At 48.1% G+C, this 27,137-nt stretch overlaps 1 protein-coding gene across 12 annotated transcripts in view; it reads right to left on the minus strand.

The window, feature by feature from the left end:
- Prr5l (proline rich 5 like) overlaps positions 1-27,137 on the minus strand; it is a 190,133-nt gene that overhangs the window by 52,677 nt on the left and 110,319 nt on the right. For 10 of the 12 annotated variants that reach the window (XM_052726439.1, XM_052726431.1, XM_052726430.1 and 7 more), the window contains 2 exons: positions 8,377-8,658; positions 7,074-7,154 (listed from right to left, as the gene is read on the minus strand). In XM_052726439.1, the coding sequence (XP_052582399.1) occupies positions 7,074-7,154; positions 8,377-8,540 (245 nt within the window). In that variant the 5' untranslated portion in view covers positions 8,541-8,658. Of the gene's footprint in view, positions 1-7,073; positions 7,155-8,376; positions 8,659-13,922; positions 13,943-25,953; positions 26,276-27,137 lie in introns of those variants that run through there. The other 2 variants (XM_052726435.1, XM_052726441.1) reach the window with 2 other exon arrangements.

The raw sequence follows: 27,137 nt of genomic DNA on the forward strand, positions 1-27,137 counted from the left end.
GCTGGGGCTATGATGAAACCTATCTCAAAAACAAAGAAAAGAAAAGGCAGACCTTATCTTAGTTCCTCCCAAACTAGGGTTTTATTTTTAAAGACATGATCCTCAGTATACCCACTTACTTCAAGATCTATTAATTAGTGAAGCCACACCCAAGTGTCAAATGTGGCCGTTCCAGTGCTGTGGGACTCTAGCATCTTCTGACAACATGGCGGGCTGAGTTTAAATCCTAACACTCTCTGCAGAGATGACCCCAGTCAGCTAGTCCACTTCTGTGCACCTGTACTTCCTCATCCACACAACAGGGGGACAACATCCATCTTCTAGGCATGACACCTGTACAAGAGTGAGTATACACACAGCCTTGCAAGGGTGTCACACTGTGCTCGGCAGGCACCTGCTACGATCGCTGCCTCGGGGAATCGGGCCTTACACTGATGTCAGTGCCATCAGCCACCCCTGGGTGGGACCTAGGCTCCCCCACTTCCCACCCCTCGGCAAGGCTTTTCCCAGCTGTGGTTCCCACTAAGATCAGCAGGCTCAGAGAAATGGGAACCTAAGGTGGAATTCCCTATGGGATTCACGCAGCCAACTGACTCCTCAGACGGTAGTCTCACCCCAGACCTGCCAGAGAGCAAACAGTCATTGGAGCCGCCTCTCCTAAAAAAAACTCGGGGTTTCCTTTATGCCACCACCTCCCTCCTCAAGAACAGAAGTGATGTGATTGGAGAGAGAATGAAAACGCCCATTTCCTGCCTCTGGCCAGCTGCGGCTAACTAACGCATCTCCAGCTTCCAAAATCCTTCGCTCTGAGTACCTGTTTCTGCAGAGGAAAAGTCCTCCCTGGGAGCCGAGAGCACAGGGTGAGAAGTGGAAAGACAGCTTTGTCCTCAGCTGCCTGTGTACCTGATTGCCACCTGCTCAACCCTCAGATTCCAACTTAGGAGTCAACCCTGTCCCCAGTCTGATGATGTGCCCATCTGCTGCCACCCCACTTAAAACAGCAGGTGACAGCTCCCTGCCTGCCTCTTCTCTGCTGCAAGCTCTGAGCCACCCATCTCAATGACTGCCCCAGAACACGCCAGAGACCCGGAGCCCACCATAAACATTCAGTAAGCGGATAACAGCACCAATGATCCCTCCGTCTATAACCCCAACCCAGGTTCTCACAAAAATTTGTGTCTATCAATCTTGATTTGCTCACTCTCCTTGCGCTCCAGATAAGAGTGGAAAAAGCTGTTTGCTGAGGAAGAATGTGATCCACATCAGGACTCAGCCACCCCTGCTTCCAGAAGATTTCCTGAAACTCAGACCTCCAGTCAGGGGTGAGGCGGGAGTGTTAAATACCACGTCCAAAGCTAGGCGGTGGTGGCGCACGCCTTTAATCCCAGCACTCGGAGGCAGAGCCAGGCAGATCCCTGTGAGTTCAAGGCCAGCCTGGGCTACAGAGTGAGTTCCAGGAAAGGCGCAAAGCTACACAGAGAAACCCTGTCTCGAAACACCAAAAAGAAACAAACAAACAAACAAAAAAAAACAAAAACAAAAAAACACCACGTCCAAGCTCCAGGAAGGTGTGTGGTTGAGCCAGCACTGTGAACAGTGATGACTGGCAATCTGGTCAAAATAAGTCTATTTCAGAAAGATCATTCCCTTCCTTTGAGGATATCAAATCATGTTCTGTTTCCTAAGGCAGTTGCAAATAGAAACTATCCTGATTTATGGCTTTCATATCGACAAAGCAGGTGCCTTGACTTTATTTGGGGAAAACTGGCCACTCTGTTTTAGATGGACTTTGTCCTAAGGTCTGGAAACACTTGTCTATAAATTCAATATTGTTTTAGAACTTAGGTACACTTGGACCAAAGTTCTTCCCTGACTTTCGGCCGTCTTGCGCACTGGCTCCCACTTGCAAGCATCCACTCCTCCCAGGTTCATTTCGACTATATAGTGAGAAAGAGGGCCATGGGAAGCTGTCAGGAAAATGCCCACTGCCCAAACATGAGGATCTGATTTGTATTCCAAGACCCACATAAGAGCTGAGCATGGTGGTGTGGGTCTGTAATGCCAGCATTGGGATTGGGGTGGTTTCCTAGATCTCACTGGTTACCCAGCCCAGTCAAATAGATAGAGCCTGGGTTCAGTGTCTCAAAAACAAGGTTAAAACCCTAATCCGTGTGTGTGTGTGTGTGTGTGTGTGTGTGTGAACCACATTTGTGCAGGTGCCCAAGGAAGCCATAAATAAGGAAAATTAATAAGACACTGATATCAGAGCCAGGCAGATCTCTGTGAGTTCGAGGCCAGCCTGGTCTACAGAGTGAAATCCAGGACAGGCACAAAAACTACACAGAGAAACCCTGTCTCAAAAAAACAAAAAACAAAACAAAACAAACAAAGACACTGATATCGACCTCTGCCCACCCATCAAGTGTATACACACATGCATGCACACACAAGAGAGAGAGAGAGAGAGAGAGAGAGAGAGAGAGAGAGAGAGAGAGAGAGAGAGAGAGAAGAGGTGGGGGAGGAAGGGAAAGTGGAGTGGAAAAAGTGGCCAAGCCTGGCTGGGATCAGACCCAAGGGAGAGGATTCAGGTTTTGACACTAGACTTGGGTGATCATCAAAAGGCTTGGCTGAATAGAACGGAAGAATGAGAGAGTCATTTCCTCTTAGATTTGGTCTCCACAGAAAGAAGAAATAGCTGTCTGTCCTTGGAAGAACTCAGCCTCACCCAAACTTCAGTTCCAAGTACACTCTGAGCAGTCCTTGCAACTCTCAAGTTCAAAGTGAGCTCACCTCATCCAAAACACCGGGGAAACGTCATGCTCATTCTGTCCCTAGGACAATTCATCACACTACCCTGTGGGATCCTTCACAGCACTTAGCACAGCACTGTTCCCAAGCACGCATCATAACAGAATAGAGTATGCCTAACATTCGTGAAACATTCTTCTGTACCAGACTCTGTACTAAGGCCACTTCAGCCAGGTCACAATCCCCACAACTGCCATGAGGTTGGTGCTACTATCACCCACATTTTATGAAACAAAAAACAGACAGAGAAAACTTAAGCAACTTCCCCAAGCTCATGGGGCTTAACTCATCTTGATCTGCAGGGCTCTGAAGTCAGCGGTGCTGGCTTTCTTACATTAAAGCATTCTATTGAGCCTAGAACAGATAATGCCACATAGTAGGACTGTCAAGATTAACTGAAGAATGAGGCTGGGGACAACTCAGCCTTCCCTCCTACCACATCCTCTTTCCAACATTCCTACTGTCCTATGTTGTCACCTTTATGCCCTCCACTCTGTTAAAGCATAGATCTGTCCTGCTAACAGGGCTTAGGAGAAGAAAAAGGAAATTCAAAGCCCTGTGTCTGTGAGATTGTGGAGAGAGAGACACATCCACTTCAGTGCTGAGATCCATGGAGTGGCTGTGTCTACAGATATTTGCCGATATGGGAACATATTGGGTGGCTTGCGTTACGCAGTTTCAGATGTCCAGGTATGGCGGTTTGAATGGGAATGACCCCAGAGGCTCATATGTTTACATGTTTGGTCCCCAGTTAGTGGAACTGTTTAGAAAGATTAGGAGGTGTGGCCTTGTTGGAGGTGTGCAACTGGGGTTGGGCTTTGAGATTTCAAAAGCCCATGCCAGGCCCACCATCTCTCTGCCTGCTGCTTGTAGATCAGAATGTAAAGCACTCAGCTACTCCTCCAGCACCATGCTTGTCTGCTTCCTGTCATGACATCAGGGACTAACCCTCTGAAACTGTAAGCAAGGCCCCAGTTAGATGTTTTCCTTTAAAAAGGTTGCCTTGGTCATGTCTGTTCACAGCAATAGAACAATAACTAAGACACCGGGTCACATATATGCCTGGGAGATGCTTCATATTCCCAGGTCTACTCTGTGTCTCTGTGTTAGGGAGGCCTGCCTCCACTCCAGCCACTAGGGTGGAGAGGCCAAAGAGTAGACCTCCCAGAGGCAAACAGAGGCCAAGCTCTGCATTCTAAAAGCTACAGCTTATTCTAGGCTGAACTCACACCCGGGCTGTTGTTCCAAACACCAACCCCTGTAGTTCCCACCAGACTGAAGGCAGAGAACCTTTGGTGGCACCCCTAAACTGTAAGGAGGGTCACAGTTTCTCGGGAGGCAGGGAGCAGAGTCATCACACAGTAAGTGATGTGCTCATCAAGGCCCTGTAAAAGAAACTAAAGCAGAAAAAAAAAAGCCATGGACATCAGTTCAACCATCTCCCCAGAAAGAGACTGCTCCCAGATACCACCATGTGGTGCAGAGTGAGGTTTCCCTGTGTGCTGAACTGTGCACACCGCCCCCCAGTTCCTGCGTCTAAGCTCTGACCCTCCCCAAATGATAGTACGGTGGGTCCTTTGGGAGGTGCTCAGCTACAATCCTCAAGGCAGACCCATGTCCTTCTCAGGGACTTGCTGGCTGTCCACCTTTGAACGTACAAAGAAGAGGTCATGTGAGCTTATAGTGAGGTGGTGATCACGAGCTAGTTATCACCAGAAACTGAGCTGGTCAGCACCTTGACTTTGGGCCTCTGGGCTCCAGAACATAAAGAAATAAATTTCTGTTGTTTAAGCCCCTCTGCCTGTGGTACTTGTCACAGTAACCCAAGGAGACTAGTGTGCATTCCAGAGGCAGGTGCTCAGGCAGGAGTTCAAATCTGGACCCATTTTAGAGTTGTGCAACCATGGGCAGGCAGGTCACGTGGTTTCTCTCATGATTCTCTCATCTATAAATTACATAATGAAAAGCTAGCTGTGTGGGTACATAGGAGGTTCCTCAAGTTGTCTAGGACACAACACATTTCGGCAACAGAAATGTCATTCCATACACACTATGGCCCTTCTTAGTGACAGGTAGTTTATTAGCCACACTCAGACCACAGCGGTGTTTTGTTATGTCTGCACCAAAACTTAGAGAAATTTACTTTTTAAAAAAAAAACAACTTTTGAAAGTCAGATACACCAATTAAAAAAAAAAGATAAAGCTTAAAACTGTAAAACAGACGGGCGGTGGTGGCGCATGCCTTTAATCCCAGCACTCGGGAGGCAGAGGCAGGTGGATTTCTGTGAGTTCGAGGCCAGCCTGGTCTTCCAAAGCGAGATCCAGGAAAGGCACAAAGCTACACAGAGAAACCCTGTCTCGAAAAAACAAAACAACAAAACAAAAAAAACAGCTGTAAAACAGCTGGGCATGATGGCATATGCCTTTAATTCCAGTACTCAGGAGGCAGAGGCAGGCAGATCTCTGTGGGTTTGAAGCCAGCTTGGTCTACATAGTGGGTTCCAGGACAGCCAGGCCTACACACAGTGAGGCCCTGAAATAAGTTTTAAAATAAACAAAAATGAGAGGAAATTTTTCATTAAAAAAATCTTAATTTCAGGTCTTTTGGGAGCATCTCTGCATGCTCCCCGGCCGGCCTCCCCATTCAGAAGGCCCCTTGGCACCTGGGGGCTGCTTGCTTCCCTGAGCTATGGGGGCAGGTGACATCAGAGTTGGCTCCCACCTTCCTAGCTACCCACAAAGATCTTTGAAGTACAATGTCAGGATCTGTGTCCTGAAGTGAGAAACAATTAGCACATTCCTGAACCGTTGGATTATTTATTTATATTTCCACTGGGGCCTGAGGAACTCAGTGCTTGGAGTAAGCTGGGCTCTTTCTTGCAAGGCTGAGACTGGTGACCCAGCTTTGCCCCTGACACCATACCTCCTTGGGACCTCACTCTCCTTCCCTGTAAAATGAGGCCTTGGGCTAGATGGTCTCTTTTTTCTCTTTTCACATTTATGTAATTGTGACATGAAATTCAAGTCCATAGGTAGAAATGTAACACAACCGTTGGCGTATGTGCTGAACAGGAGGTAGAAATGTAACATAACCGTTTGCTTATGTGCTGTACAGGCTTGAATGAAAACAGAGCTCTTAAACACCCAGCTGACCTCACCACAGACCTGATTCAACGTAAACAAGGCTTGAACAATAGCCTTGTTTGTTGTTAACCCACTGCAGGGCTGGGTCTTGAGCCTAGATGTTCTGCATTTAACATACCCAGAGAGGAATTAAAAGACTGGCTAATTCAACTTCTTAGTCCTAGATGAGCCAGGGGCTCTGAGCTCTGTTTCCTCTCTCCTTTCACCAAGACACAACCCGACTGTACCACCACCCCACCTCCAGCACCCTATGTACTTAGGCTCTCTTTCACTGAAAGCACAGGGCCCCATGCACCTGCTGATTCTCCCCGCTGGAGCTCTCTTCCCTAATGAATCCCTGCTGACCTTCAGATCACAGCAGAAGCATCACCTCCACTGTCCCTGGACTCTTGGCAAGACCAAGTCATATTAACAAGCTTTCATCATATCAGCCAAGTCATCACACAGCCCGTGATTGGTTGACTGATGATCATCTTCCCATCAGACTGTACATGCCAAGAAGGTGAGGTGGGGATGTGGCTCAGTGGACAGAATGCTCACCCACTGTACAAGAGGCCCTGGGCATTTTATAAGCCAGGGATAGTAGCACATACTTGTAATCCCAGAACTCCAGGAGGTGGACACAGAAGGATCAGGAGTTCAAGGCCAATCTCAGTTATATAGTTAGTTCAAGGTCAGTGTAGGCTACCTGAAACTGTCTCAGAACAAAACAATAACAAAAACAAAACCCAGGAAAGCAGGGTCCACATATGTCTGCTCCAGCACCTAGCCAAAGATATACTCTAATATTTGTTACTAAATCTTTTATTAACAGGTATAAATCTCAAGTAATCTGGCTCCAAACACTAAGCCATATTGCCTAATACAGTGCTCAATAAACGTTTACAGAATTAGTGCCAGCTACCCTCTATCCACCTGCACCCCCAGCATGAAGTGCATAACATACACGAGCATAGGCATCCTATCAGAATGAGAAGTCTGGAAGGTAAAGGTCTCAACACAACAGCCACAAGAACAATTTAACAGCAAGCAGAGGAGCAGCAAGGACTAAGCAAGATGGTGGGTGGGGAGGACACTAAGCCTCCTAATGGAAACAGCACTGGTTTTGGCCAGCCAGGTACCTGATGTTCTCGTTCAGTGCATACAGCTCATTGCTCTGCAAGCCGCCCCCTTTGAAAACGTTGATCACAGCTGTCTGCACACTGCAAAGAGACAGAAACACATCCCAGTTAGGTGATCTGCCTCCAGGGGCCATTTTTTCAAACAGCTCACAGGAGAGGTCATGGAAGAGCTGGGAAGCCCTAGGGGATACTTGCAGCCATATCCTCTGCCCCTCTCCTTAATGCCCCAGAAGTACTAAGGAGACGTAGGCAAAAGAATCCAAAGGCAGTGTCGGGCCCCTTGTAAGTCCCAGAGGGCTTCTTTCCCTTGCTCACATGGAGACAGGCAATGGATTGGCTCTCTGAGAACTGCCATCACTGGGACCGGCAAGCATCCAGAAAGCATCCATTGCCAGCAGGAGCTGACCCTGTCTGGTCTCACAACCGGGAAGTCACCATCTTCTCACGTAGAAACTGCAACTGTTTGCCTTGTTAGAGCAGAATTTTCCATGGGCCTTCACTACCCTTTTATTTCACCCCAGGGAGGGAAGTATACCAGCAGAGAGTTAGGCTCTTAAAGGGCCACAGTCGGGGCTCAACTCCACTCAACTCCAGGGACCTCCACCCACATCATCAGCCGAAGAACTCATTATAATCTTGTCTGTGCTGAGGAATTTTACAAAGGACAATGATTCTCAGAATGCCAGAACATTCCAGGCAGGCCTGCTGAGCTGCATCAGCTGAGTGTGCCTGATGGCCAGTCACTGAAAAAGCACACAGAGAATTCAGTAATGCTTTCATTTATCCAGAGGCCAGCACAGATTTGGAAACCAGCAGCCCACAGACTTACAGGGCAGTGCTGATTGGCTGATCTGCTCAGGGCTTGGTTCATAAGCTCCGCTGGACACCTTGCAAAGCTGCATCTCCTCTCCCAAGCACCAGTGGATCAGGTGGAAGAGACTGTGGCACACCCCCCTCAATGAGCTTGGCACAGAAATGCACCGAAACTTCCTAAAGAGGAAATGGGTGACATGAGGTCACTTGAAAGACCCCACCCTTAGATACTCACCCAGTATAGGATGTTAAGGGGCATGAACAGTAACTGTAAATTCTAACTCAATGGTCCCAGCCTGGCAAAACTGACCCTGAGAGGCTAGAACTCACAGTGAGCTCCATCCTCTATGAAAACAGGGGCGCTTGCCCCATTCACCACCTGCACCATGATCAGACTTCATGAGCAAAGCTCTCCGAGCGGCAGATGTTCAGCCCACCCCCAGATCATCCCAGACACCTCCCTGGTGGTGCTGGACCCACAGGCCCTTACCTGTTCCAGGCAGAGTTGGAACTCAGCTGCAGAGCCTGCCGGGCGGCCTGGAAGCGGGGCAGCTCGCTGAGTACGGGGGAGCTCATGAATCGTGGTCTGGGACGGCGGAAGGAGCCCATCTTGTGGAACTCAATGGGCAGGAGGGGAGCAAGGCCTCGGGTCATAAGTCCAGGTGAGGATTGCGCTGTGTCTTCAGGACCAGACGTTTCTGGCCACCCACAGAAAAGGCTTCTCCCAACGCTGCTTCTGGGCTTTCTTTAAAACCCCACTCTGAGCCAACACCTGAAATGAGAGGCAGCCTCTACTGAGAACCTGGCTGAAAACATATAACTAAAGGATGTTGGCTAGACTCTCTAGCTAAATGATCCTAAAATCAATGGAGAGAGAGAGACACAGCAAGAGCCTCTACTGCCACTGAGGCTCCTGTCCCCCCCCTCTCTCTCTCCCTCCCCCCCCTGTGTGTATGTGGGGGTGTGTGTGTGTGTGAATGGGTGTGTCTCTGTGTGTGTGTGCTAGGCATGGACCCACGGGCTTAGAGCATGGGCCAGCACTCTATGACTGAGATACACACAAGCCCTAACAGAAAGATAGCCTTTGTGAATGCCTCAAGAAAAAGGAAACGCTCCTTTTCCTTGACAATAAAGGCCTTCTGCCCCATCAGCCACTACGTGCTATTCAATATGTCTCAGGTCATGAGTTTCTTCTCTCAGACACATCTTGCCATCCTTTTCCTACCTGCCATGTGTTTATTCAGTCCATCAGGACATGTTTACTGTTCGATGCGTAACAATCATTGTAACATATCAAGCACTCAAAATCTCTAAGGCCCAGGTCCTGCCCTTCAGGAGACTCACACTCTCTGGTAAATGACTATTCTTGTACCTGTTCATTCAATAAATACTTATTGAGCCTATAAGCTCCAGGCACTGCGGTACTGGGATGATAAAATGATGGTCATGGAACTGTCCCCGGGGTCCCATGTAATTGTCCTAACACCCTGCCCCAGGCCCTTTTCCAGGCTTTAAGCCAATTCTTGTTCTCCTTTACCAGAATGATCTTCCTTTTGCGTTGCACATTTCTAAATCCAACTAATTCAGTCAGGTTAGGTCATATAATCTTGTTCCTGAGCAGGGCTAGGTGCAGACCTATAATCTCAGCAACTCAGAAGGCTGAAGCAGAAGAATTCACAATCAAAAGCATTCCTGGGCTACAGAGTGTGCTAAGGTCAACCTGGATACCTTAATTAGACCCCCATCTCAAAATAAAAAGGAAAAAGCCATAAAAAGTGTCAGCAAGATGGATCAGTAGGTAAAGACATCTGCCACCGAGCATAACAACCCAGAGTTCAATCCCTAGGACCCACGTGATAAAAATGGAGAACCAACTTCCCCAAACTGTCCTTGGACTTCCACAAGTGCACTGCACACACACACACACACACACACACACACACACCAAGAGAGAGAGAGAGAGAGAGAGAGAGAGAGAGAGAGAGAGAGAGAGAGAAGGGAAAGAGGGCTGGGAATGTAACTCAGAGGGAGAGCACTTGCTCAGCATGTATGCATGCCATAAGCTCTTTGGGGTCAATGTCCAGTTCCACACACACAAACAAAAATCTTGTTCCCTTTGGCAAAGCACAAGCTCTGGTAGCTCTGGTGGAAGGCAATGGCTTTGCAATGAGCTTTGATTCTGGGGTTCTGGAGTTAACTCGGGCCCTCCCAAGTTTCATGACTTCAGACACTGTGAGTGTAATGTCCTCAGGTGCTAATGTACCAACATCACAGGACCTCCAGGGATGAAATGAGATCAGCTGACATGCCCAGCAGTGTGACAGAGCCCTGGGCCTCAGGGATAGCTAGCTCCTTCCATGCTCTCTCTCAGCACTCTTGGACCCATATCGCTGCAATCACCTCAGCAGACTGGAGTGCTACAGGAAACAGCCAAAGGCACTTTCTCTTGGAGAGCTTAGCAGATTTCACTCACCCAGTGTTTTTGTTTTGGTTTGGTTGGTTTGTTTGTTTTAGTTTTGGTTTGTTTTTTTTTTTTTTTTTTTTTTTTTACTGTTACTTGGGGCCAAGTTAACTCAGATAAGTCCCAGAGACCAGTGAAGAAAGCAAAGGAAGATTGTCGGCCTGCAGGTTGGCAAGGAAAGGCCCACAGCCTGGGCTGCAGCACTTGGTGGACACAGGAGGGACACCACAGCCAGAACCACGACCACGCAAGTTGTCAGGAAGGCACAGAGGTGCTGGTGGCTTCGTGCAGGCAGTAGGCCTACTCACACTGGTTCATAAGCCCGAGGGCCAGAAGAAGGATGGCTCGTCCCACTTCGTAACCCCGTAACTGCTGGCCTTAACGGAAGCAGTTTCACGTGCCATTCTCTTAGATAGTCTTTGGCTGGGAACCCGGCACACCGAGCAAAGCAACAGCTAGCAAAATTGACGAATAAATGTTGCAGAAGCCTCTTAAGTTCTGGAGAGGGTCTCAACAGGTTTCTAAACACAGAAAAGTCTGGAAAGATCGACACGCACACCAGTGGATCCCTCAGATTACCAACACTGGCTGGCTGGAGGCTTCACTTGCCGGCAAAGGTCCCTCTACTTAGACAGGATGCATCCCTGGGCCCGGCTTTGTAAGGCCTGTGAAGTGCAATTCACTGTGTCATTACCGGATATGAACTCACTTTGTGAGGACCTTAAACCAAAGGCAATGAAGCTGCCACCCACTCTAGCACTAGCTCGGGGCACTAGCTCGGGGCAGCAGAGGACTGCACAGGACTCATTGTCAGGGCTGCACACACGCCGCTTCTCCTAGGGCCTGAGATTCCAGAGGATCTAAGGTGGCCCCTGCCCCTCCTCCATGTCTCAGCTACAGGTCTCAGGTCTCCCACCCCAAGCTATCCCAGCACCCTGCACAGCACCCGAGGCAGCCCTGGTCACACGGGACAGCTCCAGGAACACAGCCTGCACCATTATAAACAAGGGTAACTTTGAGCCCAAAGGACAACGACCACAGTGCCCACACCCTGAGTCGAGGACACGCACAGCAAAAAGTTCCCTCTGACTTGTTTTCAGCCCCCACACTTTGTCCTTCTCAATTACTGACAAGATGAAGAGAGGATGTGGTCCAAACCATCTCTGCTTGTCACACAGCCAAGCAGCCGCATGGAGACCAAGGGAGGATGCTCTAGGACGTGCCGACAAGGGCCTGAAGAAAGGTTGGCACACCCTGTATACACCTGCTAAGGCACCGGCCCCTTCAAGCACCAGCTCGTCCTGACCCAGATATGATGACGAATCAGAAAAGACAAGACAGACAAGGCCTAGGAGTGCAGCCATTTAGAAGCAACAAATGTGGAGCAAATGGGCAAACAGATTTATCCAAAATCTCCAACGCAGGATTACGCCAACACGGACGGCCTAGAACTTCCATTCCCCAGCGCCAGGCCTGAGAAGTTCTGCAGCTACAGGAGGCCATGGTAGGAAGACCTTAAAGGCAGGCGGGAGATTCACTCACTCTGAACACACAAGGCTTAGCTCAAGACACAGGTGGAGTTAAACATGAATGAACCGTGAGCAAGCTGCCTGATAGCATACTATCACCAAGGTGACTTATTCAGCCCTCACAAAATGCCATCTGAAGTTAGAGAAGTTAAGTAACCAACCTGAGGGCACCCAGCTAGCTAGAGGCAAGTCACCGCCATGTCAAGGCCAGCCCGCCTTCCCAGCCCATTGTAGCACGAATATTAAATGGTCTTATTAATAAGAACAAACCTGGTGCCAGGTATCGGGGTCAATGATGGAAGGTCAGAGAAGCAGAACAAGCCACAGCTTCCTCACCTCGACAATTCCTCAGCTGATCCTGTTTCTTTAGACTGGAAGCTTCTCAGTCCTCATCCAGAATGAATCTCAGCTGAACTGTGCTGTTCAAAAGCCTAAAAGCTTAACCAGCTCTATTTCCTGGTCCTCACGCCTTATATACCTTTCTGCTTTCTGCTGTCACTTCCTGGGATTAAAGGCATGAGTCACCATGCCTGGCTGTTTCTAGTGTGGCTTTAAACTCACAGAGATCTGCATAGATCTCTGTCTCCCAAGTGATAGGATTAAAGGCGTGTGTGCCACCATTTTCTGGCCTCTATGTCTATCTAGTGGCTGTTCCGTTCTCTGACCCCAGATAAGTTTATTAGGGTGCACGATATATTGGGGAACACATTATCACCACAGCCCATCTCCCCTTTCCACACTACTAAACTCAGACAGGATCCCAGAATCAACGCTACTGAGTTTGAAATGTCAGTCACCAGCCTTCATATCAAAACCTAAATCTCATACCCCCGAGATAAGTAATCTACCCAAATCAACTTCACGGCCACACAGGATCGGGACAGACGGAACAGAGTAAGAGGAAGGACACCATGAAGAAATGCAGACTTGCCAGTCAGTCAGACAGACAAGACACTCTCACCCACTATGTGACCTTGGACAAGGTACTTGACCTCTGAGGCTTGATTTTTCTCTCCAGGAAAGGGGTACACCAACAGTGACTCCTCAGGGTACCGGAAGTATTTGTAAAGCACTTTTTACAACAGTGCCCAACAAGTAGCAAGTGTGACACCGTCCTGACCAAATCAATAAAAGAATATTGCTTGGTAATGGATCAAGACTGCCCAGCCCCCACAGCAGGGGTAAATTGCAATGTTTCTCTTGGTTGCTAGGGGCTTCCCCAGACTCTAAGACACATCGACTTCAGCCAGGACCCTGACACTCTTACAGAAATGGACTTTGTCTCTTCATGCCTTTGGTGACACACACAGCTTTAGGTACTGAGGCTTCACTTCCCTAATTCATACATCCCCTGCTTCTAAATTTCCCCCAACCCTGGGCTGGGGGATGCAGCTCCATCCGAGTGTCCGTGTAGCATGAACTAGCACCCCATAAACCGGTGTAATTGTACATGTCAGTAATGCAAGCATTGCAGAAGTGGAAATGGGGGGTCAGAAGTGCATAGGGAGTTCAAGACCAGCCTGGGCTACCAGAGACTCTTTTCAATAAACAAGAAAACATACATACATAGGAAGGAACAAACAAACAAACATATCACACCCAATCACAGGAAGCAGGCGGAGCAGGGATTCCACCCTTAATGAAGAAACTGAGGCCGAGTGACTCAGCCAGGACTGGAGGGCTGTAAGGAACCCAGGGCCGATCAAGAAAGTCTCTACCTTTAATCCTGGTCCCCAAATGTACCATCCCAGGTGATAGGTTTTGTCTTTGTTTCTTAAATATTTCAAACGGTTCTCGTTATCATTCATGCTTGAAAAGTGTGTATGCACACAAGCACATACTTCAATTATGACAGAGAACGGCCAGCAGATTGAGGAATACATCACTGCCGTGGAAAGCCATGCTCCCACTTTCTGGGTAATGGCATATTTGCTTCTATAGGAAAATAACAAGAAAAGATTCATGGTGTATAGCGAGAAATCCAAGGGAGTCTGCTTAAGGGTATTAGGGAGTTTATTATGATATAAACTGGGGAGAAAAACTCACTAAACAGGATAGGCAAAATCATCACAGAGTCCTGGAAGGCTGATGGCAAGGTAGGCCCCTGCTGCTTCTAGTCCCACGCTGCTTCTGCAGCCTGAGTCAGTCCACATTGTCCAAGCCTGTGAGGGAGAGAGAGAGCAAGGTGTACGTGCCCCCTCAGGTCTTACGTTAGCCCGAGGCCACGCCCTAGGGGCTGGTACCTCAAGGCCATCCGTGGAATAGGTACCCACTGCAATGGTGTTTGCAACAGAAAGTGAAAGGCTACCCGAAAGCTGACAGTCCACATCCTGATGCTATCTATGATGTCGCCCGTAGCCACATAGAACCACTAAACACCTAATACACGGCTTGGGCAGCTGAGGAGTGCATTTCGATTTTACGTAACTGTGTCTGAGTCTCCATGTTCGTGTGTGTAAATCTGTAGGAGTATGCACCTGCGGAGGCTTGAAGTCACCATCAGGGGTCACACTCCTCCTCAGGAACAGTCCACCTTGATTTTAAAAGAACTCCAAGAAGCTTTCAAGAGCTCCTCAGCTGGGAATGATACTTGTGCTCCCCTCCCCTCCTCCATGCTGGCACGCTGACTGGCTTGACCTTGGACAGCTCTTGTGCTGGCAGCCGAAGCTGCTATGAATTCATGAGCGCGGGGACTCCATCATGTCTAGGAAATACCGTTTCTTCCTCAGTTTCTGCCTCTTCCTTTCTTTCCACTCCCCTCTTGAGCGGTTGTGCCTGAGCCTTATGGAGACAGGATGTGACACAGATGTCCCATGTGCGAATGATCACTCCACAATTCTTCTCCACACGTTGGCCACTTGTGGATTTCTGCATTAACACCACCTACTGCACAAAAATGCTTCTCTGACGAGGACTGAGATTCACTAATCTATGGCTAAAGATACACGTCTCTAGAAGGCAGCTGGATACTATGTCCGTTCAGCAAAAACTGGTCGTTTTGCTAATTCCCTGCCGGGTTCCACCCTCCTGAATGCTTAAGGGAAGTTCCTTGTCTGTGTATCCTGCATAATGGGCGTTAACAGCTTAGATGCAAGATTGTAAAACATCGGTAGTGAACGTCTGCCCTCCGGGGTTCTCCCATTGTGCTGTAAGCCTGTATTTAAGACCTCCTCCCTCCTTCAATAAACGGCATTCAGCATTAAAAAAAAAAAAAAAAAAAAAACTGGTCATTTTACACTTGAGGCCTAACAGTTCCCCTGTCTCGGATATGGGACCAGATTTCTAGTACTAGGCATGTGTGTCTGATCCTGTGGACTATGCCTTAAAGACAATCAGAAGGTAGACTTTGTTACTCCCATAACATTCATGCCACGGCTGTAATAATCCACGGGCCTACCCCCGCCAGGACAGTCATTATTGTGGTTCACAGAGTTCACAGCTGTTGATAGCTTTTCTCTCTTAGCAGCTTACATACCACCTTGTTTTTCATTCAAAGAGAGTCCTTCATTGGCCTAGACTCGGTTCATTCAGCTAGACTGAATGTTGGCCAGTGAGTCCCAGGGATCTGCCTGTCTTTGCCGTCCCAACACCGGAATTACAAGCACACACCAGCACACCTGGCTGTTCTACATGGCTTCCGGGGAGCAAAATCAAGTCTTTATGCTTGTGTGGCAAGCGCTTTGCTGACCGAGACAACTCCCTAGCCCTTATCCACTTTTAATAGACACACTATGTTTACAAGGGCGGATAATTCTTTCTTCCTCTACTAAGATGCTACAGACATCTCCTATCACTTTGTTGGTTTGCTTTACTATTAGAATGGCAGATGAACCAACCCACTCAGGGGAACTCACATTTTATTTAGGAATTGCCCTATGGAAGGACATTTAGGAAGATTCCAGAATTCTAGGATTGCAGAGGATGAGTCCATTTGTAGGTCTTGGGGCCCTAATGTGCTTCTGATGGCCGGGTCTGATGGTTCTTAGCCAGCTTCACTCTGTGGCTCTAACATCCACCCACATAGCAGTCCAGAAACAGCACACAGGAAAGGGCCAAGGGGTGATGTCTCTGGTTCCAGTAGATAAGCCACCACAAGGCTGTGTCACTCTAGCCTGGGGATCATCACGGTTCCTTGTTTGGTTTGGTTTTGTTTTTGAGACAAGGTTTCTCTGTTTAGCTTTGGAGCCTGTCCTGGAACTTGCTCTGTAGACCAGGCTGGCCTTGAACTCACAGAGATTCGCCTGCCTCTGCCTCCAGAGCGCTGGGATTGAAGGTGTGCACCACCGCCACCCGGCCCATTATGGTTCTGTCTGTTGCTCACAGGCAGGCAGAAAGAATGACCTGAGGATACATTCTAGACAAAATTTTACACAGCTCAGGTTGGCTTTGAATGCCCTGTGAAGCTGAGGATGACCTTGAACTTCTGAGTCCCTGAGTGCTAGAGTTACAGGTATTTGCCACTACAATAGATTTATTTTTATGTCTTAATCCCCAGAACTCATTAAGTATTACCTGATATGGCAGGAGCTATGATGAAGTTAAGCTCTTAAGAGCAAGTGATTATCCAGGATCTGTGGGTTCTACATGCAATTCATGCAACTATAAAAAAATGGGGTGAAGATGAAGGAGCAAAAAGACAGACAGACAGCACAGCAAAAGATGGGAAGGCAGAGACAAAGACAGCAGTGATGCAGCTACAAGCCAAGGAAACCAGAAGCCTCTCAGAATCAGGACCAGGAAAGGAACCAACCGTCTCCCAGAACTTCCAGAAGGAATAGGGCTCAAATATAACTTGACTCTGGACCTTGGCTATCCAGAACTGTGGGTAAATACATTTCTGTTGTTTTAAGTCACCAAGGTTGTGGTAACTTGTTACAGCAGCTACTGGAACCTAATACTTACTGGATGCATAGCCTCAGACTATCTGAACTACAGTGTCCAACAAGAAGGGAGAGTTTCCTTGTAGAGATGTTGTGACGATCAGAGATATTGGCTGGGAAGTACAGGGCATGGTTCCTATAACTGTCCAGGGAATGGACAAGGTAGAGAGGAGCTTGGGTCATGAAACACAGACAGCAGAGGCCATGTTGATGGCTATGGTCTGTGCTGCCACTGGAGGCCATGTTAATGTGTGATCTGTGCTGCCATTGGGGACCAAGTTCATATCCGTGATCCAAGCTGCCACCAGCTGCTATGGGCAAGGAAGCTTCCTTTGAGTGATATCGATGAATGCAGACTTATAACTGAGATTAAGAGACACTGAAGGCTTCTGGACAACCTCCCCTGCCCCAAAAGAAACAGTCCAAAAAAGAAGCTATTGACGCTTCAAAACTGAGATAAAGACGCTGATGTGTAGCTCTTCAGTGGATGGCTTCCAGCAGGAAGGGGTGTGGCAGGGGGTGGGGGTGTCAGCTTTCTTTAAATGGCTGGCCACTGGGAGTTTGACCAATGAGTATATGGGCAACACAAATTAGAGTTGTTTTTTGTTTTGTTTTTTGGCAGGGAGATACAAGGGTAGAAGGGTGGACCTGGGAGGGATGAGGAGTGGGTGTGATAGAAGTGGGCTGCACAAAATTCCCAAACAAATAATAAAAATGTTAGGTTGGGGGAAACAAGAAAGTGGCCATTACTGTATTTTACCATTATTTCAATCTTACTTCTGGTACTTGATTTCTTTATCTTCTTGGTGTTTGTTTGTCCTAATAAGCTTATATGCCAATTCTGTCTTTTGGAGAAGCTGTATCTTCCATGTGTGTTATGTGTGCTCAAATATTCATTATCATTAATAAAAACTTATTCTCCGGGGCCGGGGTGGGGGAGGGGACACAGACAGGGTGGTATTACCATTTCTGTAGGACCCTGGGAGATGACTCAGAACAAGCATGACGTTAGGTGTAGTGACGCAAGGAAGACATTCAGAAAGAGTTTGGTAAATGTAGTCCACTGTTGATGAGCATCACCACCATCACTACCTCAACTCTATTCATCTGCTGAATCGGATCGGACACAACACTGCAGCCAGGTTGCCTTACACCACACCAACGGACTTCCTTAGAGTGCTGGAGGTCGGAAATCCAAGACCCAGGAATCAATGGGGTTGGTCTCTCCTGAGGCCTCTCGTTCTGGCTTACAGATGGCCGCCCTCTCACTGGGTCTTTCCTCCATACTTTCACATCCTGAGTCTCCAGCTACTCAAAGGCTTCTTTTATGGGGTACTAATAGACTGGGCTAGGACCACTGGAACAGCGTTGTTTTAACTAACCATGCTCTTTACATACATTTGGAAGGAAGCATGGTGGCTACAACTTCAGCATGGGGACTTATAAAGGGACACACTTCAGTCCATATCACCACCACCATCACAGAAAGCTCAAGTCTATGTGTGCTCAAATATTCATTATCTGAATATTTGAGTCTGCCTTGAACTCTGAGTCTGCATTGAACAAATTCTCTTCTAAGGACCAAGCTACCTAAATTGTCATGTAACAGTGCTTTAAGTTAGTAGATTTGGGTGCTCAATGGTCCACTTCAGTTCTGGACACAGCTAGGGTGTGGGGCTCACAAAGCAACTTTGAGGGTCACAGAGCCCCTGAGAGGCATCATGGGCCTGGTGGCTCTCTAGGTACCCCACACAGGTTCTTTGCCAAGCTCTTAACCCGAGGCCTATGACAGGATTCTTGGAAAAGAATCTGTTGCCCCACTTTCTCCCCACAGCTGGTAGGGCTGGGGTTTGGGGTTAAGAAAACAGGTTGTGGATGGCACACAGAGGCAGGGATTGGGTATGGAGATGAGGAGGGGCATAAAGACAGAGATGGGGATGAGGATGGGGAGGGGGCATGGGAATGGAGATGAGGATGGGGGTGGGGATGAGGATGGGATGGGGCATGAGGACAAGTGTGGGGATGAGGACGGGTGACGTGGGATGTCCTTCTGCATGCTGCAAATATACGTTGCTTTTATTGGTTGATGAATAAAGCTGCTTAGGCCTATGGCAGTGCAGAATATAGCTAGGTGGGAAAGCCAAACTGAATACAGGGAGAAAGAAGGGCAGACTAGAGAGAGACACCAGCTAGCTGCCCAAGGAGCAACATGCCAGCAGACCAGTAATGCCACGGCCAGATGGCAATACATAGATTAATAGAAATGGGTTAATTTAACATGTAAAGGCTAGAAATAAGCCTGAGCCATCAGCCAAGCATTTATAATTAATATGAGCCTCTGAGAGATTATTTACAAGTGGCTGCAGGACTGGCTGGGATGCAGAAAAGCCTCTGCTAGAGATGGGGATGGGGCATGAGGATGGGGTGGGGCACAGGGGTGGAATAAAGCATGAGGGCAAAGGTGGAGAAGGGAATGGGGAGAGGGACAGGGATAAGGACAGGGCATAAGAATGGGGTGGAGAAATAGAGCATGAAGATAAGAACAAGATAGGGTCTGGGGATGGGGATACAAAGCATAAGGTCAGGGCTAAGGAGAGGGCCTGGGTACAGGGACCGGTGGTGGGGAGTGATACAGAGACCCTACACACCAATACAAGGGCAAAAGAAGATGTTACACTTAATGGAACATGCAAATGCAACCCACTAAGGCTCCAGTTTGGCCTCTGAAAAGGGAAGTAGAATCATGACACAACAGCTTAAAATAAAGAAGTGTGTAGCTGGTAGTGACTGGAGGCTTCCAGGAAAAATCCACTTTGAGTGTAAATAACAAAGTCAAAGACAGAGCCACCCAGTCTGATGTAACCTCCAGGAACAAGAGAAGAATCCAGTTCCAAGGCAGACAGAAAAGAGCCCAGTTCACATGCTCCCTCGGAGCTCAGCAGCTCCTGCCTGGCATCCTGAACACAGGAGCCAGTGTCTCCCTGAAAGGCAGGGACTCACTAGGACTCAGGCCCACATTCGCAGTCACTGTAACTCAGCTGACCTGTCCTCTTAACTGTGGCAGAGCAGCCTTTGTAACGATGATGGGATGGCAGAGCTAGCTCCTAGGGGCCTGCCAGACAGCAGGCACTTGCCATGTGCACATCCTCCTCTCACAAACAGACTGAGGAGCAGAGGCCTGAAGACAACCATAGCTGCTGTGCTGGTTAGCATTTTGTCTATTTGATACAAGCTGGAGTTGTCTGGGAAGAGGAAATGTCAATTGAGGAACTGCCTCCATTCAATTGGCTTGTAGGCAAATCTATAGGGCATTTTTTTTTGATTGATTGATGGTTGATTGGGAGGGCCCATCCCACGATGGGCAGTGCCACCCCCAGGCAGGTGGTCCTAGGGTATATAAGCAAACAAACTGAGCAATACATGAGGAGTAAGCCTTAAGTGAACAGCAATCCTCTGCGGTCTCCTTCAGTTCCTGCCTCCAGGTTCCTGCCCTGATTTCCCTTCATGACGAACTGTAAGCTATAAGATGAAGTATACCCTTTCCTTCCTAAGTCACTTTTGGCCATGGTCTTTATCACAGCAACAGGTAGCCAACTAGGGACACTTACACTCACATTTACTCAAATCAAAATGTGTCACACATTTCACACTGTGAAGCACCCAAAGTCCATGAAAGTCCTTGCACTGGCCCCTCCAGTCACCAGGAGTCAGGTTCTCTTAACCATCTCTACCACACAGAGAAGGATGTGGGGGTATACCCTGGCAAATTTATCTAGGTCACACACTCATGAGAAAGCGTGATGGGACAAGAATCCAACAATGAAGGACCCACAGCACTCCTGTCATTTATGTCCCTCAGTCACATCAATACCTTCAGAGACTCCCCACAGTTCTGAGAATAAAACCTAGGTCCATCTTAACACTCTCGCCTCCAGCCGCTGCGTACCAACTCATTGGCCCACATCACTTCCACCACCACCTCCAAGATTCCCCACCCAGGGCCTTCCCACGTGCTGTGCCCTCTGCAGAAAGTAGCTCCCATCCCATTCTCCAGGCTCAAACCCACAATCCATCCTCCAATCAGGAGAGCCCTCTTTCCCCCTCACCCCTTGATGAGTTCTCATCACCCCCAAAAAGCCTCCTCCTCACCACCCTTGTGGTCTTATCACCATTAGCCTTGTAAACATGTACAAAATGGTTACTTTTTTTTTTCAACAATCATTTTTATTGACTCTTTGGGGAATTTCACATCATGCACCCTGATCACACTCATTTCCCAGTCTTTCCATGGCCCCCCAGCCCTTGTGACCTCCCCTCTCAACAAAAAAAGAAAAAAAAAAGTCCAATTTGTGTTTTCTGTTGACTCACTGGAGCATGGTCAAACTCTCGGTGGCCTGTCCCCAAATAGAACTGAGTCCTTCCCCTCCAGCACCCCCACCGGAAGTCATCAAGTGTACAGAGCTACATTCAGCATCCTTATCACACTTTATAAGAGTTCACTTCAATGGCTTCCTGTTTAGGCTGTTACTTTTGAGAGGTGTTGAGGGGGCGGGCAGGGGTTGTCACAGAAGCCATCCATGTCCCTCTTTCTCAACTGTGTGTCCACAATCATCGGTATCACTGCCGAAGTAATTTCCTTTCCCTTTACAGTCCGTGGAAGGACGGATCATGGGCCTCCACACGGTTTCTTGCAACAGCACCGATGACAAACACTGCGCCTGGCTGCAGTAAGGCCAAGGACCCACACAGAGCCCTTGGTGGCAGCCCGAAATATGGACGTCACCATGGCCTCAGGTGGGCAGTGCAGGCCACTCACACCAATATGGCCCCCGGTAGCAGCACGGCCCATGGACACCAACATGACTTCAAGCCGCAGCACAGACCATCATAGATATCCACCATGGTGTTAGGTGGTATCACAGGCCTCGGACATCAACCTGGACCCTTGCTGCATCAGGACCACTGACCCACACATGGCCCTCAGTGGCATCACAGACCACCGTGGTCCTCTGAGGAGGTCTAATCCAGGAATTGAACCATTCCTCATCTCAGGCCTGCATCACTGCCCAGAGCCAGGGCTATCTTGAGGCTGGGCGGTGTGTTCAGGGGCTGAGTCTGCATCTACATAAGCTCCAGGCTGCTGTACAACACCCCGCCAACCCCACTGGGCAATGGCATGTTTTCCTGTCACCCTCAGCCTTCTTTCACACCTGTCACCCACCCCCACCCCCGTCACATCTCCAGTTCCACCTCTCTCTACAGCACTCACGCAATGCTCAGCTCTTCCATCCTTCCCACCTGCCCATCACACATTCATTCTCAGTAGTGGCACCTACCTGACAGTCCCCTCACCTGTGTGAGAGCCCAAAATTGTTACTTTTTAAAAGGCCCGTGTTCTCAGGTGCCCTGTGGTACCCCACCCACTGGGTGTACTATGACGTGATGGATCTATCCAGGGAGGCTTGGAAAGAAAGAAGGCTGAACACAGCTTTGTGCATATCATTCTGCTATCACCATAGAACAGCTCGGGGGTCATTTTTAATATTTCAGTTCAGAGCATAAATTGACTATGGAACCCTGGACCAGATCATGCTTGTTCCCCTTAGGGCTTCAGCGGGGTGGCAGGCACACCAGGGAAGTCTCTTTTCTGTATGCCCTTCTGTACTTTCTGAATTTGAAATGTAAACCTGGATTATTTATTCAAATAAACAAAGACACCAACAGTGGCTCCTAAGGCCCTGAAAAAAAAAAAAAGAAAGAAAGAAAAGAAAAGGAGGAAAGGGTCTGTTTGTTCAAGGTGGTCAGAACCAGAACTGGCTTCTGATCTCAAGTCAGGGCTAACAATGACAGTCTGCTTGTTCATGTGTGTGTTCAGTGAGTTTATTCAGCAACTCTCCCACAGCAGGGCTGCTGTAAGGAAGGACCGGGAGGCTGGGAGAAATCGCTGATGGAAGAGAAGACGAAAGATCAAGCAATTCCACCACCACCACCACCCACCACCCACCCCCGCTTCTTTAGCATCATACATCACAAACTGACCAAAACAGGCCAGCTCTAACGGCGGCAGTGAGTAAGGGGCAACCTAATTGTCATACTAAACAGCACCTACTCAGGTCAAAGAAGACAGTCATTGCCCAACCCAATTGGCTCTTGACATTGGGATATTAGCCCATGAGGTGATGTATTGTGTCCCCTAATATACTGTGTCTCCCAATAAAATAAAACTTGCCTGGAGATCAGAGGAAAAAGCCAGCCACGATACAGAAGTCAGGCAATGGTGGCACACGCCTTTAATCCTGTGTCACTTGGCAAGCAGGGATCTGTCTGGATCTCTGTGAGTTCAAGGCCACACTGGAAACAGAGCCAGGCGTGGTGGCACACGCCTTAAATTCCAACACTAGTTAACCATGGAGGTCTGGAGGTCTGTACAGACAGACAGGAAGTGACAGAGCTGGGCAGGAAGAGGAAGTGATGTAGCTGGACAGAGAGAGCAAATCAGACGGCAGAACAGCAAGGCATATAGGCGTGTGTAGACAGGCAGTAGCTCACTTTTGGAAGCTGCGAAGTTGGTGAGGTGAGGTTAGCTGTGGCTTTCCCTATTTCCCTGATCTCTCAGGTTTCACCCCTATATCTGGTTCCAAGTTTTTTATTTAATAAGACTGTTTAGAAATTTGTCTATAAGCCCAATATTTTCTGACCTTCCCCAGAATTCGTGTGTGTGGTGTGCTCGCGTGGTTATGTGGCTGTATACTCATGCACATGCAAGCAGAGGACAGAGGAAGAAGTCTACAGTGGGAGCCTCGCTTTGTTCCTCTCCACCTTACTCCTCTAAGACACTCTCCCACAGAGCTGCAAGCTTGCCGTTCTGGCTAGGGTGGCTGGCTACCGAGCTCCTGGAATCCACGTGTCCCTTCCCTATGGCTATATCCAGCTTTTTGCAGAGCTGCTGAGGATTTGAACTTGGGTCCTCATGTCTACACTGAGCCATCTCCCCAGACCTGAGATATTTTTAATGAGATTTTTTTTTCAAGGAATTTCTAACTGCTAACTACTAATCAAACTTACTCAGCTGCCTGGGCACTTCAGAGACCAAACACATGGGTATTTGTTTTACCCATCATAGCTATGGCCCCCAGCATTCTCAAACCAGGGCAAGCCACTTTTCTTCCCATGGTCTGTTGACTTTATCAGTTCACTAAGGGTCTGGCCTCCCACTAGCCAGGATTTTCTTCTGCTTGGCTAGCTGTGCGATCTCCTACTTGCTAACCCTACGCTGAGGTGTCAACAGTAGGCACCTCTGAGAGAGACCCCCCCACAAGAACTTGATCCCTAACATAACATGGCCCTCAACCAGCCATGACGGGCTCCAACGCACCACTTCATCAGATCCACTTTGTAACTCCATTCCTCTGTCTGAGCTCACCACCGCTCCATCGTCTACTCCTCCGCTGAAACACAGTATCATCTCTCTCTGTTATACACACAGAGACTCAAGGAGACAGGGGGAGCCTGCAGCAGCCCAGCTATCCCAGAGACACAAAGAAAGCAAAGCCTTCCGAGCCAATGCAAGAAACCAAATCCACACTCCAGAGCCACCGGATGAAAACCAGATCAGAAAGACTACTGTTAAGTGTAGGGCCGGGCGGTGGTGGCGCACGCCTTTAATCCCAGCACTTGGGAGGCAGAGGCAGGTGGATCTCTGAGTTTGAGGCCAGCCTGGTCTACAGACTGAGTTCCAGGACAGCCAGGATTACACAGAGAAACTCTGTCTGGAAAAACCAACCAAAACAACCAAACCAATAAACATTCAAGAAGAGGAGGAGAAGAAGGAAGAAAAAGAAAGAGATGACAATAAAAAAAAAGAGTGGGATTGTTTCATCAAATAAAATGCCTAACATGGTAATTTTACTGTCATTATTACTATTGGTTGATTAATATTAACTATCACTAAAGACTGGTTGTGATGGACCAGGCCTCAATTTGCATTTCTTATCATCAGCAATTTCCACCGAAATTGCTGGCTTTATCAGAGTATTACCTGCTTTATAATAGCTGCGATGCAAGATGAAGAGACCGAGGCATGGAGAGTCACTTGCCCCAAAGCAGAAAACTAGCAAACGTGTCCCAAAGAGCGATCCTACAGGACCCCAGAGTCTGGGCTCCCAAACACTCTGCTTTACACACGCATTTGTTGGCTGCACAGGCTACCAAGAAGCTGCACACCACCCTTCACTTCCCCCTGTGAGCATCACTGAGCTTTCCACCTCATCCATTCTCCCTCACTGGAAGAGCCCTTGCTTCTCCAGAGCACGCACTTAGCAAGCCACAGTCTTTGTAGCAATTGTTCTGAGTCGGACCAGCCCTGAACAGTTAAAAGTCCTTCAAAGCAAGGGTTCCCCCTGTCTTCTTACACTGTAAGCTGATACTGAGCACAGCCCTGGGTACCCTAAAAACACCAGAGGTACTTCTAAATGAGTAAGTTAAAAACAATTTTCTAAGTCCCCAGGAAGAGCATTACAGAGGGGCCAGAAAAATTCTCTTCACTGATGATCCAGCATGTATCCACCTAAGCATTACCATTCACAGGGACATTGTGGACCAGAACCACATGGGCAAGGAATTCCGGGTCAGCTGATTGGCCAGCAGCACTTATAAACCTAGTAGGGAAAAGAGGCAGACTGCATAGCAGAGCACACTTATTTTCTTAAGGACCAATGTTTAAAAGTCTGTGGGGTGGCTCACATCTGTAATCTCAGCACTGAGAGGTTAAAGTCAGTGTGTGCTACACTGACTGACCCTATCTCAAAAATGGACAAATGAAAACAAAAGAAAAATCTCTACTACAAAAGGCCTGGGGACAGACACTGGGTCTTACACACAAGATTGAAAAGGCCCAATGGGAAAGATGAGCAACTCTCAGCACTCCCTGGTAACCAAACCAAGAATCTAGAAGTCCAAATGTGGACACTCTTCTACATCTGAGCAAACAGGATACAAGCTCAGGGGTTGACCTTGAATCAACAGAGGTCACTAGTTATCTGGAAGACACAAGACACGGGTAATTTAGTTTCACCTACAAGTAACTATGACAGTACTACTTGGACCAGAAACCCACTGCATAATTACCCCCCAGAACCCCCTTTTTTGGTGCAAGTTAAGTGAAACTGTGGGAAATACCACACTTCTTATTTACTCACCTTGATGGCCCCACTTAAACATCAATTTTCTTGGAATGCACATGGTTTTGGGTGTGGCCCATGAATGTCATCCACAGTGATTCTGCAATGCTTACTCAATGGTAAGCCAGAAAGTCTAGACGCAGGCAGTAGCTGAGATGCACCATTATGGAGCAATTACATTTCTGACATATAATAAATATAAAACACTGATGGGTGAAGGAGCAGTCAAATGCTACAGCCTGGCAGCCAATGGCACGTTGAAGTGCTGGGGAATGTGCTCCATGTTGAACGTGCTGTTCCTTGAAAAGCAGGTCTTCCCTCCGAGATAAAATGCTCTTTCCTAAGAGAAGGAGTGAAGAGAAAGTCACCTCCCCAGGTAATAGGTCAGGGGAGAGGCTCGGCAAAGAAGCAGAGCCATCTCAAGGCAATCATTTCACTGAAGTCACAAGTCGGCCAAAGTCTATGTAACTCAACCGCACTCCAGTGTGGGCCAGGATCTAAGTGGAGGAAGCCTTTGGGCCATAAAGAAGACTAAAGAAACTACCCGCATGGAGTTCAGGGTCTGTCAGCAAACATCCAAAAGCAGTGCTCTCACTGCAGCAGGCACCAAGGTTACTGCAGAAGACGGCCGGTCCAGACAACCCAAGGCAGAATGTTAGATTACATTCAGAAATGACAAGGCAAGACCCATCAAAGGAGAGCACACTGGACAAAGGCATGAGTCACCCAAGCAGCAAACCATGGAACGGCATAGACTTCATCATATTACTCAGAAAAGGGCATAATTTTTAAACATAAATTGTTTCTTTTTTGGAATTTCCCATTTAACGTTTTCATACTCAGGTTGCTTATAGTTAACTGAAACCAAGAACAGTTACCATGAATAAAGGGCAACAAAGCAGATTCCTGGACCTTCTCCTGGGGATTTTGAGACATTAACCCTGAGGCTTGCTACTGGTTTGTGCCGGATGACTCTAGTATACATCTAGCATTGATAACACAGGGTTAGGCCAACATTCTCAACCAAAGCAAGATTGTCCAATTTCCCTAGGGGACAGCTAGCATGTATGGAGGGAGATACTATGGATTCAACCAAAGCAAGAGTGTCCAATTTTCCTAGGGGACAGCCAGCATGTATGGAAATACTATGGATTGTTACTGCTGTGGGGCTCAGAGCACAGGACACCATGATTATCCAGTAG

The sequence above is a fragment of the Peromyscus californicus genome, unplaced genomic scaffold (assembly GCF_007827085.1).
Source record: "Peromyscus californicus insignis strain IS unplaced genomic scaffold, ASM782708v3 Scaffold_7__1_contigs__length_154581171, whole genome shotgun sequence".
NCBI lineage: Eukaryota > Metazoa > Chordata > Mammalia > Rodentia > Cricetidae > Peromyscus > Peromyscus californicus.